The sequence below is a fragment of the Grampus griseus genome (assembly GCF_964374135.1).
Source record: "Grampus griseus genome assembly, chromosome: 2".
In the NCBI taxonomy this organism is placed as follows: Eukaryota; Metazoa; Chordata; class Mammalia; order Artiodactyla; family Delphinidae; genus Grampus; species Grampus griseus.
The window spans coordinates 156,876,392-156,895,270 of NC_139018.1; the positions used below are offsets into that span (position 1 = coordinate 156,876,392).

The 18,879-nt window shown below is 37.9% G+C and overlaps 1 protein-coding gene across 3 annotated transcripts in view; it reads right to left on the reverse strand.

Moving 5' to 3' along the window:
* Positions 1–18,879, reverse strand: part of UPF2 (UPF2 regulator of nonsense mediated mRNA decay) — a gene marked incomplete at its 3' end in the record, with an annotated part of 212,002 nt that overhangs the window by 121,035 nt on the left and 72,088 nt on the right. For all 3 annotated transcript variants that reach the window (XM_082647666.1, XM_082647667.1, XM_082647668.1), the window contains exons 16-20: positions 16,615–16,754; positions 10,566–10,670; positions 10,167–10,265; positions 4,426–4,593; positions 321–462 (exon numbers count right to left, since the gene is read on the reverse strand). In XM_082647666.1, the coding sequence (XP_082503792.1) occupies positions 321–462; positions 4,426–4,593; positions 10,167–10,265; positions 10,566–10,670; positions 16,615–16,754 (654 nt within the window). The remainder of the gene's footprint in view (positions 1–320; positions 463–4,425; positions 4,594–10,166; positions 10,266–10,565; positions 10,671–16,614; positions 16,755–18,879) is intronic.

Here is an 18,879-nt window from a genome sequence, read left to right on the forward strand (position 1 = left end):
TTTGTTGAATAATAATTTGCTCACAGTTGACTGGCAGCATGAGGCAATTAAAACTTGGTACTACATCACTTGCAAACATAGCTCTAACAGTATAGAACCTAACTGAATTATGGGGGAAGCAAAATATGACGAAAATTACATTAGTGTTACTTTACAAAATAAGTGAGAGAAAAATGAAGACAGAATGGAATATAAAAAACAATCAACTTCTCAGGCTAAATATATACAAACATGACATGAAAAGGTGCAGAATAAAAGCTTTGATGTTCTGTACTTTAAAAGCCCAAATTTCCACTTCCATCCTGAAAAAGATTTGATACCTTGATAATCTTCTTGTTCTTGCCGTTCATTGATATCTAGTGTGAGCTTTTTCATTCTCATCCTCTCTTCCTGTTCTGCCTGTTGCTGGTTCCAATGATTTGCAGCAAGTTGGGAAGACATGGGTACATTAAGGATCTTAAACTGAGAAAAAAAAATAATAAAGAAATCACAAATGGCTTGAGAAAATCAAAGAAAAAAAAGATTTCAAATAAATTAGTAAGTAGAATTAAATGAGTTTAGAAAAATAATAATCTTTCCTTCCTTAATAAGTCAATAAAGACAGCATCATCTAAGAACGTAAACAGACAACAGTGTTACTCTACTAGAGACAAACCCATTAGGGCTGGATGGGAAGTGGAAGGCCATCAAGTTCAACCTCCATCAAGTTCAACCTTTTCTGCACCCTGTTTGGGAGCACACATCTAAGCAACAGGGGATCATTTTCCACTGTACAGACCCTATTATCTGGCTAACTATCAGAAAGGGTTTTATACAGGAAGCTGTAATCTGCACCCTTTTCATTTCTACCCTCTGGAATCAGTTCTGCCCTCCTGAACTATACAGTCTAGTCCGCGTTCAGGCTTAACAGACCTTCATATTCCAAAGATAGCTGTGACACCGGAAAAGAGAAAAAGTTAATCAACTGACCAATAAGATCTATTTCTCTATTATGGGGGAGAGTTCTTATCTACGGAATGGTTTGTTTTTAGCAGGATGTCCCTGTTTCAGGACTGTTAACAAGGACTAAACTATAATAAATATATTGTGCATTTGTTTAAAACAATCAAAAAGTTCTTTAAAACATTACATAATGGCTCTATTACATTAAAACTTTTGCTTTAATGATCAAAACATTTTATTTCATTATTCTAATTCATAGACATTTAGATTTAGAAAGAAACTATCAACAGTATTATCCTTTCTTTTCAACTACTTACTTCATTGGTGCAAATTTTTCTTTTCCTACTGACTACAGAAGAAAGTTATTTCTGGGCACAAATCTGGTGCACAAAGAGATCTTTCACTTAAAAACTACAGGTTCCTATAAAGCTACACATTTCACATTTCTAAAAAAACCATTGCACCAGAAGGGCCAACACCCAAAAGCCAAATAAAGAAAGAAAAATCAGAACAAAATATACTTTCTTTTTCAGACCACAAAATAACAGTGATGTTTCTTCAAATAATGTTCCTAAAATTGAACATTTTCCAAAATTCCAAATAATGTTTATGAGTTGAAAATTTACTTAATAACCAAGTACTCTGAGCTCTCATTTCATATTTGCTAACATTTTAAAAATAAAGTTCAATAAAAATGTTTCCTTAAACAAAATTTCACATTTTAAGAAATAAGGACTTCACTCCTCATTCTGAAGCTATATAGGTTACACACTATATAATCTATCCACTTTGAACCAAAAATATTTCTTCTAAAACACAGACATATGGTCCTATGTTGACCCATACAATTTAGAATTCCGGACAGCTGAAATGAATTTACCTTTCAAAGCTCCAAAGTTTCTGAAGGTAGGTTTTAATTTTATGCCTACACGTTCTGAAAAGATCAAATGGGGTGTGCAAATTCACAGGTATACTGAATTTTCATGTGTGCCTCAGAAAAGGGAGGGACGAATGAAGAAAACTGATTATTTACTGTTGTGTAATTTGATCTTCACAGAAAGATATTCCTAAGGCTCCTTTTAAATAAGAAAAATCAAGGCTCAAGAAGTGTGCCAATGTAGTACAAATGTCCAGGAGCTGTACGGGAATAGGAACCAAGGCCTACCGAACTGATGTTGCCACGTACTGCCCTTCACAATTAAAAAAAAAAACACAACTTCCTTTTTGTGCCAAGAAATCTGGTGATGAGGGGAGAGCGAGGGAGTGGAAAGGGGAAGCTGAGAGGTTTTAAAGAAAAAGAAAATGAATCAGACCTAAAATGTGATGACTGAAATAGAAAAGTCTACTCAGAGTACTAAGTCATTCCTAGAAAAGAAAAAAGCAAAAACTCTGGGCTTTGAAAATCCTGGTAACCATGGTGAACTAGCAGTTCCAAGTGCTGAGAAGAGCAATTTTACAAAGATCTCACTCCAACACCAAGTTTAGGGTCTTGATCAAAAACAAACCCTTATTTTTCTAGGGACTGGGTGGAGGATGAGGGAAAGGGGAAATGTGAGGGCTCATCTCTGGCCTGAGGGTGAGAAAGCGGGGGAAATTTCCTAAAAACTTGATAACCCTAGAACCTGCGACGGAGGAAAGTCCTATTGACTAGAAAGGAATTAGGAAGACAGTGTCTGAAAAAGATACAGGCAGTGCTCGGAATCGAAGTCAAAGTTAACTATTTAAACATGACTCATGATGGAAACCCTGTTCCCAGCCCTCCATTCTGTGATCCTAACTGGTATTCAGTTTTCATAACTCAAGATTTATTTGCAGTATAGCAAAATAATGGTATACTGTACAACTTTGATCTTTTGAGTAACAAGAAATTACCTGACCAAAGCAGAGATAAAAAATTAAGGTAGGCATCATCTCCTGGAGGCTGTGCTAGGAGGGAGGAAACAGAACATCCCTGCCCTCACAGAGAACACCTCATTCCAGGTCTTCTCCGGTCACCCCCGCAGCAGCTGTCTCCCTCTCGTAGCCTCCTCCCCACCTGGTCTCTTCTATCCTCTTATCCTGCTTTATCTTCCAACACAGCACTGTCTCCAACCTGACATTACTTCTTTATTGCTGCCTCTCAATACTGGAATGAAAGCTCCCAAGAGAGGAGGGACTTGGTTGACTCCTGCATTTCTGCACATGGAACAGTACCTGGTATGTGGCAAGTCAACAATAAGTATCTGTTAAATTACTATTTAAATGAATGGGGGAGCCAGGTGCTGAACTTGTCTGTGATAAGCTGTGGTAGCCACTGTATTTCATAGACACTTCCATTAATTATAAGATGTACCATTATTTTACATACCACTAAAACAGAAAAAAATGCTGTCAATTATCCCAAGAGTGCACCAACTCTAAGAGGTGGCTTGCCTTCAGAAATATTAAAGTGTGGAATTTTTTTTTACAGAACTGGTAATATATGATGTATCCTAGAGTTGTGTCTGAGAGCCAGGCTCTATTTTCTTCAGGGCACTTTTCACTATCTGCAAGTATATTATGCTGTCTCTCTCCCTCATCTGGGTTGTGCATTCACGAGGCCAGGGGCTGCATCTTGTTCATCACTGTAGCCTCACACTTAGGATGGTATTTGGCACATAGTAGACAATATTTGATGAGTGAATGTATGAATCAAAGTGATAGCTTAGTAGTTGGGGAAATGATTTTGAGGGCCATCTGTGCGATAAGGGAAAGAAGGAAGAGGTAATTTAAGGAGAATGGAGGAGAAGGATTAGGGGTCAGAAAACAATGATTTTTGTTTTTTTCCCAAGAGAAATCTTGGCAAGTGAGCATTTTCTTGAGATTATCTGCCCTCACCCTCCTTTCCTTTCCCACCCTGAGCTTACACATGAAACCCTTCTACTGAAAGTCAAGGTATTTATATCTTCTAACAAATACATATGATTTAAATTTTATTTTATTTATCTGGCTGCGTCGGGTCTTCGTTGCGGCACGCAGGATCTTCGTTGCGGCATGCAGGATCTTTCGTTGAGGCACGCAGGATCTTCGTTGCGGCACGCAGGATCTTTCGTTGTGGCACACAGGCTTCTCTCTAGTCGTGGCATACGGATTTTTTCTCTTCTCTAGTTGTGGCGCACAGGCTCCAGGGCTCGTGGGCTCTGTAGTTGTGGCGTGCGGGCTCCAGAGCACATGGGCTCTGTAGTTTGCAGCACGCAGGCTCTCTAGTTGAGGCGCTCGGGCTTAGTTGCTCCGCAGCATGTGGGATCTTAGTTCCCCGACCAGGGATCGAACACGCGTCCCCTGCACTGCAAGGCAGATTCTTTACCTCTGGACCACCAGGGAAGTTCCTATCACTGAATACTTTAAATGTTTCCAGTCTTTCCCCTTGTAAGCAAAAGATAATTTAGAACCTATAAAACAAAGTTACTGCTTACACTTGATAACTAACAACCAACTGTGAATACAGGGTGGACAGATTCTTACCTGCTGTTTATTGCCTTTTCTGGTTAACATGACAAATGGCATCGTATCTGCAGACTCTGTCTCTCCCTCCCCACCACCGAGTGGGGGCCCTTTCCTCAGCTGGCTTTTGAGATGCAAGGGAATGGCAACATCAAGTTGGTGCACTTTAACAGATTCGCCACTTCGTTGCTTAAAGACAGAAATGAAAAAATGTAAATAACCCAATACATTGCAAACAATTCCTTCAGTGCTATATTTCTTAGAGCAAACACTAGGGCCAAGTCGTCTTTCTGAAACCACAGAGCCATCCCCCACCTCCAAACCCTTACACACGCCCTGGAAGAACCATATGATTTGGCTCCTATTGATGGCTCTAGCCTCTCCCAAGCTCAAACAATGCTGTAGGTTCTACTGTTTCCCTGTTCCTTGAGTGCACTTGTCCTCTCATTCACACTCATGGCACACATGTTCCTCTGTAGTTATCATAGGCCATAACTGCCTGCTTATCCATGAGACGTCCCACCTGACTGATGGGGTTCATCACTGAACCCGTTCCCTGACATTCTGTGGTGGTGCTTTACACACAGCAGGTGCCCAATTAATATTTAAGAGTGAATGGAATCAATTAATGTTCAGATTAACTTCTTGCTTATTAATATCAATTACTTTTAGCATTCACACTGGATTTATCAACCAATTATTTAAACAAACCTTTACCAATGCCTTACATGTTAGGCTTGGAGATACGAATATTAAAAAGATAGTCTCTACCCTCAAAGAGCTCATAAACTTGTTAAGTAAGAGAGAGAAATAAATTAATTACGATTCATCTGGGTTGTATATAACGTGTGTTGGGGATGGAGTGACCACACAGGCCTAGCTGAGAGTGGGTGGGTGCTGAGATTTCACAAAAGGTCGAACGAAAATGGGACATTTGAGAACATTAAGACTTCACATGACTTCTTCCAAGCAGATGGTAAAAGAGCAGTTTGGGGGATATGGAGGGAATTTAGGCAGGGGAAGAACAGGTGCAAAAGCAAGGATGTGAAACAGCAGGTGCATTTAGGGAACTGCAAATAATTTTCTAAGTCTGATGAATGGAGCACGAATGAGAAAAGAGCGGAACATGACTCTTCAAAGCTAAGAAGGTAATGCCGAAAGGCCATAAAGGTGTTAAAACTGCTTAACTGCTATGTAAATAGTCTCTTGATATAGGTGCCATATATGCAAGAGACTTGCAAATCAAGCAAAATGGTAATAAAGGTGTAAGGTTTTATTGTTTTGTTTTGTTCTGTTTTTTTGCGGTACGCGGGCCTCTCACTGCTGTGGCCTCTCCCGTTGCGGAGCACAGGCTCCGGATGCGCAGGCTCGGCGGCCACGGCTCATGGGCCCAGCCGCTCTGTGGCATGTGGGATCTTCCCGGACCGGGGCACGAACCCGTGTCCCCTGCATCGGCAGGCGGACTCTCAACCACTGCGCCACCAGGGAAGCCTGGTTTTATTGTTTTGATTTCTAAGTTCCAATTTCTTACAATTTGCTTAAAGTTCTCCCAGGTTCATAAGATTTATCAAGACTTTTTATCAATACTTAAAATTTGAAAGAATCATGTTAGATGAATCTTGATTTGTAAATTATCTTTCTTTCCTGATTACAAAATTAACATGCTCTTTTCATAAACTATTTCAATACAAAAATATATTACCGGGCTTCCCTGGTGGCGCAGTGGTTAAGAATCCACCTGCCAGGCAGGGGAAAATGGGTTCGAGCCCTGGTCTGGGAAGATCGCACATGCCGCAGAGCAAATAAGCCTGTGCACCACAACTACAGAGCCTGCGCTCTAGAGCCCGCAAGCCACAGCTACTGAGCCTGCGTGCCGAAACTACTGAAGCCCGCGCGCCTACAGCCCGTGCTCCACAACAAGAGAAGCCACTGCAATGAGAAGCCCACGCACCGCAACGAAGAGTAGCCCCCACTCACTGCAACTAAAGAAAGCCTGTGCACAGCAAAGACCCAACGCAGCGAAAAATAAATTAATTAATTAAAAAATATATATATATATTACCAAGTGCGTCCATACCAATCCCTCCAGTTACCTCCCTCAGCCCGACTCCTATTAACAATGGGTCATGTCCTTCCAGATTTTTTTCTTGCATATATATACATATATAAACATATACTATATACACATATAAACAGGAGCAACCATGATGCATATTATTCTATACTAAACATACATGTTTTTCTTCTTTTTGATTCAATATCTTGGGCATCTAGTTGAATATATACAGAGCTAATTATAGGGGTGTGTCTTATTTATTTTATTGGTCCTCTATTGATAGACAGCTTAGACTTTTTTTTCTATTACAATGTCACATCTTTGTGACATTATATTTAACTTCATGCACTTGAGAGACTATTATTAAGGGTACATTTTTAGATCAAATGGCATGCCCATCTGACAGGTTTACCAAATTTTCTCTAAAAAACAATGGACTCATTTACCCTTACCACATATAGATGTTTGCCCACACTTAACACAATAGATACAGTCACTTTTTAAATCTTAATATCTGATGATCTGATAAAAAGGCCCTTCTTAGTTTGCTTATCTTTTGATTGTCAGTGAGCTTTAGCACGATTTTGCATATTCTTTTCAACAACAACAAAATGAGTCATTCATCTTTTCTCATTAGTTTGTACGATCTCTTTGGTATAGTAGAGATACTGACTTGTGTTGTGTCGGCTATAGACTCCCCCGCCCCACCCCCGCCTCGGTTTGTTATTTCTTAAAGGTTTTTATGGCATTCTGTGCTGGAAAGTAATGCAACAAATGGTTGATAAGAGACTACACCACTCACTACCCTTTCACCTTAAGCAAGATTTTGGCTTTCCAAGCCTATTTCTTTAAGTGAAACATGGGAATATGAACAGCATCAACAGCACTGTATGAAGAATAAATGTAAAGTCTTAATGCAGTGTTCAACAGTCTTCACAATGATTAAGATTTTTTGAGAGATTTGCAATTAATTCTGGTGTGGAAATAAAACAGAAATCCAGCTTTATTTTTATTGACCATTTGTTGAATACACCATTTTCCCTCAACTGATGTGAAATGTTAACTTCATCATGATTAAACTGCCATGTTCTGAGGTCTATTCTGGACTCTCCTCTGTTTGATTAATCTATCTATTCCTGCAACAACCTATAACTGTATGTATATCTTGTATCTCAACTCACCCTTCATTTTCTACAAGTCTCCTAGCTTTTCTCTTTGTTCTTACAGATGCTTTTAGGAATAATTTTGTTACGTTCACGCTGCATTCATGTCCCTGTTCTTCTCTCCCCCAACCCCCACCCCATCCCCAAATGCCCCCCATGGGACAGAATTAGGACTGCATGAAATTTAAGGATCTGATTCATGAAGAGTCAATGTCTTCACGATACTGCATCTTCCTATGATTTTTAGCAAAAGAAAGACATCTGTACAACTGTTTGTTTGGGGTATTTGATAATGATTTAAAATCAGTGCCTAACAGAGGATGAAGTTTTCTCCAGTACATAAACACAAATGCAAAAATGTGAATTCAAAGTTTCCTCCTCTCTGATCACATCCTCACATCCTTCCAGATCACTTCTTCAAGAGTGCTCAATAAGCAACGATCACTGGACCACATCAAAAGCTCCCATTCCTCTGACTTCCTCAGCTTTTCTACCTTATTTCTAAATGTTGGGCTCCTCAGGGAGGAGGAGGGAGCTGAACCTGAACCTGCTCCTCTTCTGTCTCCACACTCTACATCTGGGTGAGTCAGTTATTGCCATGGCTTTAAATATGCTCTAACAACCGCTCCATTTGTGTTTCTCTTCTGATTTCCAGACATTCCCACCGACACCTCACAGGCTCCTCAAACTTAACAAGTGGAACTTGGGCTCACTCTCCCGTTTCCTGTCAGAGACCAGCCAGTGGCCTCAAAGCTAAAAGAGTTGAGTGTCGTCTTTGACTCCTTGGGCCCCACACACCGCTTATCTAATCAAGCACCAAATAAATCCAGTTCATTCTACCTCCTAAACAGTTTTCAAATCCAGACTTCTGTCCGTGTGCCCTGCCACTCCCCTAGACAGATGGCCATCATCTCTCACCTGGGTTACCACCACAGCCTTCTAACCACTCCCCTGGTTAGTCTCCCTGCTTTCAGTCCTATCCCAGTCTGAACCAGCTCCTTAAAGGACCAGGCCACTCCCAATTACCTGTTCTCATGCTGTGATCCACCCACAGACCGTGTTCTATTAATACTGGCCTTTTTCAAGTTTTTCAAACACAAGTTCTTTTCTGCTTCAGGACCTCTGACACACTGTTTTCACGTTACCCTAATTTTTCACCCAGATGACTCCTCTGTACCTGTCTTGTCTAAAAGTCATGCTCTCAGAGACGCCTTCTCTGATCATCTTATCTAAAGAAGGCCCTTCCTTTACTCTCTACCAAAGCGTCCTTTTAGTTCCTTAGCACTTATAATTTGAAATTACATATTTGTGGTTAAGTATCTACCTCCCCCATAAAAGTACATTCCCTGAGAGCAGGAACCAGGTCTGTTTTTATTTACTACTTTATACTAAGCCTGAACAGTGGTAGTCACACAGTAGGCCCAATAAATACTTGCTAGACGAATGAATGAGTAAATCGCTACTGGCTCATGTAAGATAGGAAAAACTTCTTTAAGGAGTAAACTGTTTACTACCTCGTCAAAGGGATTATAATGATTATGTTTTATTTGATGATATGTGCTCCTAAATGACATGAATATGAGGTTTGTTTCATAAAGTAAGAGTTTTCTAGATGTATGAAGAAATCTTAATATATGTAGGAAGAAGCAAATTGGCCTGTACTGCTAATTTATACATTATCATAGCTTCTGACCTTACTATCATCAATGAAAGTAAAATCCAGTATTTCTTCTCTAAAGGATTATTCCATCGGCATCTACTCCATAACATCCTCTATCTTAAAAATAACCCTCCTCTTTTAACTGACCTTCTCTAGCTACATCCCCATTTCTTTTCCCTTTCTAGAAAACGTCTCAAGTCAGCTCTACCTGTATCCAGTATTTTCACTTCCTCCTTTTCCGTTTCCCACTGAGCCCACACTCCATGGGGCTTTCACCTACCATTCCAACAAAAGCCCTCTTCTTAAGTCACCAAAGGTTAAAACAATAGCTATATATAGGGCTGAAGTAAACAGTCCATGGGATTTTCCCTCTAACTACAGAAAAACATAATTACCTAAATCACTGGGAAGATGGAGCTTTTTATAAAATCTAGTATCTTAGTATCATGAATACATTAAATAATGAACATTTCTTTAAATATCAAATGACCAATTTCCTCTAGATATTTATATACAAGTTATTCAAATTATAAATCAAAGTTAAGAATTTACTAAATTAAATTTCCCCAAATATTTATCTTCTGCAGTTTGACTCCTAAACAAACTGCAAGTGAAGTGTTTTAGAAATAGAGATATGACTTCAGAGAGAAAAGGCGGAGGGTGATACAATGAAGTCACTCTGTTCCAAGTATTATTACATTTTTTCCATCTATTTTCAAAGAAATGTGACAAATCAGGATGTGGGATGCCAGAAGTATTGGCAGCTTCAAACTGTCTAACTTAGAAAGAGCTGCTGCAGAAGTACATGTTTAGGTAGGAAACACAATCAAATGTGCTGCAGTATTTTGTATTGAATACTTTGGATAAGAGCAACAGTTAATACCTGAAGATTTTCTAGCATCATTTTATCCAGAGCTTGAATGAAGTCCTCATCTTCTACACAAGGTACATGTTTGAGTCCACCTCCTTTAATCATTACCTCCTTATAAAAACAGAATAGAAGAATTCAGACCAGAAATTCTAACTGTAATGTTTTGTATGGCAGAACCTTTTGTATTGATAACTTTTTCAACATAACTCAAGGAATGAGTGAGCAATATAACATTATTATATATTCAAAGAACTTGTTAATAAAGTATTTAGATAGGAAAACAACTTAAAAATGAATTTCCAAAGAAACATTATTTCAATTATCACAAAAAACTAAAACTTCAGTGGCTAAAATTGAAATACTATGAAAATAATGCACAATTTCAAAAAGTGAATTTTCAGCCATACGTACAGTATTTTCTTCATCAGTTTCATTCTCCTTATTTGAATCCGTGAGGTAATCTGTATTCTCTTCCTCTTCTTCCTCCCCTTCATCGTCATCATTATCAGAACCCTCCTGAAATTAACATTTGTAGAAGATTAAAACATTTTGAAAAACATTACTACTTTTACATGCCTTAAAAAGATGTTAATATTTCTGTATAATTGTTTATTATTCTCTGGTTTCAGCCTTTTATGCAGTCTGCCTAGAATGGTAGGGCGAAGTCAGCTGGCAACATGTACTACATACCAGTAGCTGAAAACCCATTTCACATTTTCCACTGATCTAGTAATACAAAGATCCTTTGTTGAAACTCTTCCTTGAATTCCACAAGGAAGGAGTTTCCTGAACCTTTTGTTATTTTTCTCCTCCCTAACTTGAGACTGATTTTCTCATAGTAGTTCTTTAATACCCATCTAACTCTGCAATGAAAACTGACAATTCAAATTTAACATTGTTACCATTTGAAAGCAATGACACTACATTTTATAAAGCACCTCACTGTATAAAGCACCTCAGTTTAGAAAGTGCTCTCACAGCATTTTGTTTGCTCTACCTAATTCTGAAGAAGAATGGATAAGCTTTATGGTCCTCATTTTTATATGTGAAAAAACTAAGGCTCAGAAAAGTTAAGTGGCTTGCCCAAGGACACGTGCTTTATTTATTAAGCAGAGGAGATAGACATTCTGACTCCCCTTGCTGGTGGCTTTCAAGTACTACATCTCTCCATCCTCTCCTGTCAGTACCCCCAGCATCCTTTTCTCTCAGCCAAAATTCCTTTCAAACGGAAGATTGGGCAGAACTCCAGTGAATTTTCAAAGAGGCACAAAAAAACCAAAACTATAACCATAACCAAAACCAAAAAAACCCCAACCACACAGGGGCAGCATTCCATCTGAGTATCCTTCCAACACAATTCACTCCCACTCTGTTCCATAAAAGTTTTTTTTTAAAAGACTACACTAAACCCAGCTGCTTCTCGTTGTGCCAAGAGAAATAAAGTGAATGAGAAATAATTCCTAAGAGAAAACAAATGATTTAAATTTGTTATAACACTTCTAGTATACACAGAAATTGATTTTAAAAATCCAAACAGTGCATTATTACTTACATAGAGACATTTGAAAACTTTTAGAATTTCTGAAGTGGAAATAGTTGAGGAAAATACAGAAAGGCATTAACTTTTTTTTCAAATGCATTAACCTCTTTTGACATAATTCTATAATTCAAATTTAAATTTGCAATAGAAATGCTCTTAAATTGGCCCTTGGAAAAAATTAATCATTTCTTAACACTTGAAAGATGCTTCCTATTCAAAAACTAAGCTAAAACGCATTAACTCTTTTCTTTCACCATTTTTTATATTGCTCAGGCAAAATAAAACGGATTAACTTTTGAAATTAAAATGCTGAACAAGAAATCTCCCTGTCCTAATCCCATGGTCATAATAACCTGTGAGGTGAGGAAGTCAACAGACCACATGAGCTGGTAAGGAAAGCAGGTGGTCAGCACAGCACAAGTCAAACTGTCCAAGTTCAAATGCTGGCTTGCTAGGACCTGGGGCAAATAATTAACGTATCTGTGCCTTATTTATCACCTAATTCATAGGGTGCCAAGAGAAATGGTAATATGAACACAATGACCATGCTCAATAAATATTATTGCTATTACAATAATAAATCTTGTACTTTCTCTAAAATGCTGCAGAAAATTAGAATTTTAGCAGCAGAACATTTACTTCATCTTTAAAGTTACTTTTAATTTACCCAGCTGATACTGAGAAGAAAATATTCTGGTTGTTACGTGCTAAGAATAACTTCAAAAGGCCATATGGAGCTTGGAAGAGTTGTGGACCAAGCTGGAAAAGAAGAGTACAACTTTCCTGAAGAGTTCCACTCCAGCCCTGTTCTTTCTCAGTCGAGGCAAATATTTACAGAATATCCTACATTGTTCTTACTACTTTATAATCGACCCATCTTCTCTCTTTAAAAATGTGGGCTTCCCTGGTGGCGCAGTGGTTGAGAGTCCGCCTGCCGATGCAGGGGACACGGGTTCGTGTCTCGGTCCGGGAAGATCCCACATGCCGCGGAGCGGCTGGGCCCGTGAGCCATGGCCGCTGAGCCTGCGCGTCCGGAGCCTGTGCTCCGCAACGGGAGAGGCCACAACAGTGAGAGGCCCGCATACCACAAAAAAAAAAAAAAAAAAAAAAAAAGTTCTCCCTATGTTTGGAGGGTACTGGTGGGAAAGGATGGTCTCGGGTGGGAGAACAAACAATTCCAACTCCATTTCCTTAAAGTAAACCAACGATTCCTTTCAATTCTCCTCCCAGACAAGGCTCATGAGTCATCCTATTGAACATTTTGTTTTTCCACTTAGGAAACACACATATATTATGTATAATATCCACTTTGCAACTGGAAAAGAAATAGTTAAAATGATACAATTTTAAAAATTATAAAGTTCACTTCTGAAAAGGAGAAAATGCGTTTAGAGGAGAAAATATAATACAACTATTCAAATGAGAAATTTATAGGAAAATGAGCCACTCTTTAATGTCATATTTACTGAGGATGTTTAATTTATTAGATTCTTTATCTAATTAGTGCAGTAGCAAAATGCAAAGACAGCCATAAGATTAGTCTAAAAACACAAAATGGAAATACTCTCTCATTTCCTTTTGTTGTTATAAAGTACTTAATAAGCCAATTTAAATTATATAATTGAATGTTTCTACGACAAACTCATTTTTTAAAAAAGCAATATAGGGACTTCCCTGGTGGCGCAGTGGTTAAGAATCTGCCTGCCAGTGCAGGGACACGGGTTCGAGCCCTGGTCTGGGAAGATCCCACATGCCGCAGAGCAACTAAGCCCATGTGTCACAACTACTGAGCCCGTGTGCCACAACTACTGAAGCCCACATGCCTACAGCCCATGCTCCACAAGAGAAGCCACTGTAATGAGAAGCCCACACACTGCAACAAAGAGTAGCCCTCGCTCGCCACAACTAGAGAAAGCCTGCATGTAGCAACGAAGATGCAACAAGGCCAAGAATTAATTATTTTTCTTTTTTAAAAAAAGGAATATAACAATGTCCATCTCTTACATAGAAATCAATTATAGAAACATATTCCAGTTCTAAATTTTTATCAATTTATTTATATCTACTTTAGGGGAGTGGTCAGGTTGGAAAGAGAAAGTGCTGGCAATACTGTATTGTATATTTGAAATTTGCTAAGAGTAAATCTTAAAAGTTCTCATCACACACAGAAAAGAAACATTTATAACTATATGAGGTGATGGATGTTAACTAAGCTTATTACGGTAATCATTTCTCTCCCTCTCTCTCCCTCTCTCTCTCTCTCTCTCTCTCTCTATATATATATATATATATCAAATCATTATGTTATATGTACACCTTAAACTAATACAATGTTATATCAATTATATCTCAATAAAACGGGGGGAAAAAGTGGTAGCAAAATAACAACACAAAGGTGTATTTCTACTGCCTATAAATGCTAACCAATTATAAAAACCATACATTATTATTTATGCTGCCTTTTACACAATAATTCATTTTTAACTAACAGCAAAGCTACTTGCTATGCAGTCAAATCATACGAAATGTTCATTAATAGCTACAGACCTTCAGGGCTAAAAAAAAAAAAAAAGACAGGGATTTCTACTTCTAACTATAGAAAATCTTAATTACCTTAAATTATTGGTCATTTTTCAAAATTAATTAATTTATTTATTTTTGGCTGTGTTGGGGCTTCATTGCTGCGCGTGGACTTTCACTAGTTGCAGTGAGCGTTATGGTGCACAGGCTTCTCATTGCAGTGGCGTCCCTTGTTGCAGAGCACAGGCTCTAGGCACATGGGCTTCAGTAGTTGTGGCATGCGGGCTCAGCAGTTCTGGCTCGCGGGCTCTAGAGCACGGGCTCAGCAGTTCCGGCTCGCGGGCTCTAGAGCACAGGCTCAGTAGTTGGGGCGCATGGGCTTAGTTGCTCCTCGGCATGTGGGATCTTCCCGGACCAGGGCTCAAACCCATGTCCCCTGCACTGGCAGGCGGATTCTTAACCACTGAGCCACTAGGGAAGTCCCTTTGGGTCATTTTTCTTTCACACTAAATGAAGCTTTTTAAAAATCCAGTTTATGAATCTCTCTTATGAATGCCTTAAATAATTTACATTCCTTTATACATTAAACAACCCATATCCTCTAAACATTTGTATTCTATTTACTCAAGTAAATCAAAACTTAAAAATTTAATAAATCCAATTTCCACAAAACATTTAAATATTGATTATAAATTTAAACTTTTAAAATATTTAATTAAAATCACACTTCTAAATTATCACACTCTCCTAAATGCTTTTAGAACCCAAGAGTCACAAAGAAACCATACACATGATATCATAATTATAAGCTTACAAAGTGAAAAAGTGCTAATTCCATGGTTTAAATTTTATATTCATCAGTATTTTATTGTTATTCTTATTCATCCTGCTTTTCATTTTCTTAACTTTCTAATTTAAATATATATTAATGTAGACAGAATAGCATAAGGAACCCTTACCCATTACACAACTGAACAATTATTAACTAATGGTCAGGTTATAGCTTCTTGTATATCCCTAACTCATTGCCCAGTCTACTTCCAGGTTATGAAGCAAACCCCAGATACTCTATTGTTTTAGGTGGAATTTTTAAAACTTAAGCAGCTTTAGAAGAAAAAAGGAACGAATTAAGACTATTAGGTTGAATCATATGTGAAAATGACATTTTGGTAGGTCCGAAATGGTAGAACAGTCATTTCATATGGTTTGTCCTAACAGAGTTGTAAAAACAAAAGGGCACGCTGATGATTATGGTACATGATGATTTTCAGATTTCCTATACTATCAGATCTGGGAAAAAGCAAAGTTATTAACATCTAGTCCATAATTTTTTCATAAAATCTATAGGTTAAAAAGTCCACACTCAAAAGTGAGATTAAGGGTACTTCCTGGTGACCCAGTGGTTAAGACTCTGTGCTCCCACCACAGGGGGCACAGGTTCAATCCCTGGTTGGGGAACTTAGATCTCACATGCTGCACGGTGTGGCCAAAAAAACAAAAGTGAGATTAAGATGCATAGCAGATCGGGACTTTCCCAGTGGCGCAGTGGTTAAGAATCTGTCTGCCAATGCAGGGGACACGGGTTCGAGCCCTGGTCCAGGAAGATCCCACATGCCACGGAGCAACTAAGCCCGTGCGCCACAACTACTGGGCCTGCGCCCTAGAGCCCGCAAGCCACAACTACTGAAGCCCGTGTGCCTAGAGCCCATGCTCCACAACAAGAGAAGCCACCGCAACGAGAAGCCCGCGCACCGCAACAAAGAGTAGCCCCCGCTCGCTGCAACTAGAGAAAACCTGCGCACAGCAACAAAGACCCAACGCAGCCATAATTAAATAAATAAAATTTTTTAAAAAGAAACATAGCAGATCAAACAATTTTTTGTCTTCAAATTGCTTATTAAATAAAAATCCTAACCATAATGATGGATACATGTCATTATACTTTTACCTAAACCCATACAAAGTACAACACCAAGAGTCAACTGTAATGTAAATAATGGACTTAGGGTGATCACGATGTGTTGCTATAAGGTTCATCAGTTGTAACAAATGTACCACTTTGGTGGGGGATGTTGACAATGGGGGAAGGTTGTGTGAGTAGGTACGAGCAGGTGACATATGGGAAATCTCTGTATCTTCCCCTTAATTTTGCTGTGAACCTAAAACTGCTCTAAAAAAATGGTAATTTTTTAAAATCCTATGATCAGTATTTTCTTACTTGTAAAAAAAAAAAACTCTTAATTAATCCAGCAGTTTTATAATAGACATATACTACTAGTTACATGTACTCTAATAAAACTAAAGAGGAGATCTTATTTTATACATTAAAGAAAATATTGGCTCATATAATCAAAATACTCTTACAAATGTACCTATTTTGCTATAAATAAAAGTCATCACCTCTTCCTCTGGCTCATTCACTTCACTTTCATTTCCAGATTGTTCCTCTGTTTCAGCTCCTCCTTCTTCTTCTTCTTCATCCTCTTCAAGATTTTCTCCTTCTGTCATAGAATCTTTTGAGTCTTTGTCATTTACTAGGCCTTGAAGTGAGGAGAAAGTAGAAAAAGACATAAAAAAAAAAGATAAAGGCAAGTTTTCGACAGTGAGTATTACACCACTTAAAGTATGTATTAAGATAATTCAATAGCCATGTTCTCAGAATAAAATAAGAACAGAATTTAAAACTATTTTGAGAACCATTTAAAAAACTTAATTAGATCTTTATTTCAACAAAGGAGCACTGATACATTTCTTAACCACTAGCCAAAAAAAAAAATTTTTTTTTCCCTTTCTCAGAGCTTCAAACTGTTTATCTCAGTCTCAGATGAACAAAGGCAAACAGTAGCAGCACATAAGGTGCAGCTTCAGCCACATACAATGCAACCTTGGTCACACTTTTTATCAAATGATATTTCAAGAATCTCTAAAAACTCAATGATATAATAAAATTACATCGCTTTAATGGAGAAGTCACATTTGACTATCAATTTGAATGTCTGCAAATTAAGACTGAGGGAAAGAGGCAAAGCTATATGGTGACACATCTAACAGCTGTGTCACCAAAGAGCTTGTTTTTTCCTTCAGTAACAGCGTGTTCCTCCAAAGGGAATTCCCTGGCTTGAATCTCCTTCCTCCTCCTCATGTTCATCCACATTTTGCTGCCTAGTCAATTCTTTTTTATTGTCATTTGAGTTCCAAACTACTCTCTACTTTCAAGATGCACATACCATGGTCTCATCTGATCCGACTTTTCCCCACGCTCCCTAGTCCTAATCAAGCCTTTTCCTGTAGTTGGGGTAGACTCTTCTGTGTCACAAAGTACACTACCTTGCGTTCGTGATCATCAAATTGCTTCTCCATAGAGAATATCGTTCAATATGCACTTTCAAATCCTATACATTCTTCAAATTCAGTCTAAGTTTCACTTCCTGCATAAACTCACTGAGTACTACTTTTCCTCCTACTTACTCTAAAGCACTTGGAGAACTGATCACAGCACTTTACATTTAAAGATACACCATGTAATGGTTTTTCTAATGATTTCAATACATGTTACATCAGATTATAAGAGCCTTGAGAACAAAAATCTTTTTTTATATATTCAAAACTCATTAGAGGCCATATATTGATAAATACACAGTAGGTGTTTAGTAAATACTTGTTTATTCACAGAATCTTAGACAATTAGAGCAGACAGAAACTTTAGTGACGATGTGATTTAACCCTTTCATTTTATGAGGTATACTGAAGCCCAGAAAGTTTGAATAACTAACACAACCAACAAAAACAAAAAATTACTCCAGTGTCTTAAGTCTAACCAATTAAGAACTGACAAAAACACCAATGTACAGAGTGATGAAAGTAGGTACATTCAAGTTTGGAAATTTAAAAAAAAAAAAATTGAGAAAAGATGGATAAAGCTCAGAGAGATCTGTTTTAAAAGAAAAATAATACTGAGGGGAAAAACTGCTATGTCAGATTGAGATACCATTAACTTACTATTTTATTTATTTATTTATTTATTTGGAATTTCAGAAGCAATATATTGGGCTTTTATGTTATCAAAGGCAAAAAATTAAAAGTCAGGACTATATAAATCTAAGCACTCTCAATAAAAATATCACAGGGCTGATAAACTCACATGGCCTAATATACCATTATACCTTTTTTATAGCCACTTTAAAATACGTGTCACGGGAAGAACTCTAATGGATAAGTAGCTTTGTTTTGATAGCCGTACATCTAATTTGTAAGGAAAATCCTACTATTTCTAACATATTTTCATTTGCATTGCAAGTTAGTTTCAAAAGCAGTTTATAAATATATTTTGCATTTGCTAAGCTGTATAATAAACCGTTCAGTTGCTGACCTCTAGGACACTGTCAATCTAAAATAAACAATGCAGATAAAAATGTACAAAGGACATACGGTTAATAAAACGTAAAATCTAGACAGTAAAATATTTAAAATGTGGGTCAGAATTAAGTGTACTTGGGGACCAAAATCAAATACTGTTCTCTTGAATTTGAGCTGCTTGGTGCCTCAGTTTTCCTGCTCATAACAGACAGAGTAATAATTGTGATACTCCCTTTCAAATGGTTTTCATTTGTATTTCTCTGCTCACTAGACATGCTGAGCATTTTCCCCACATACTTAATATGTCAG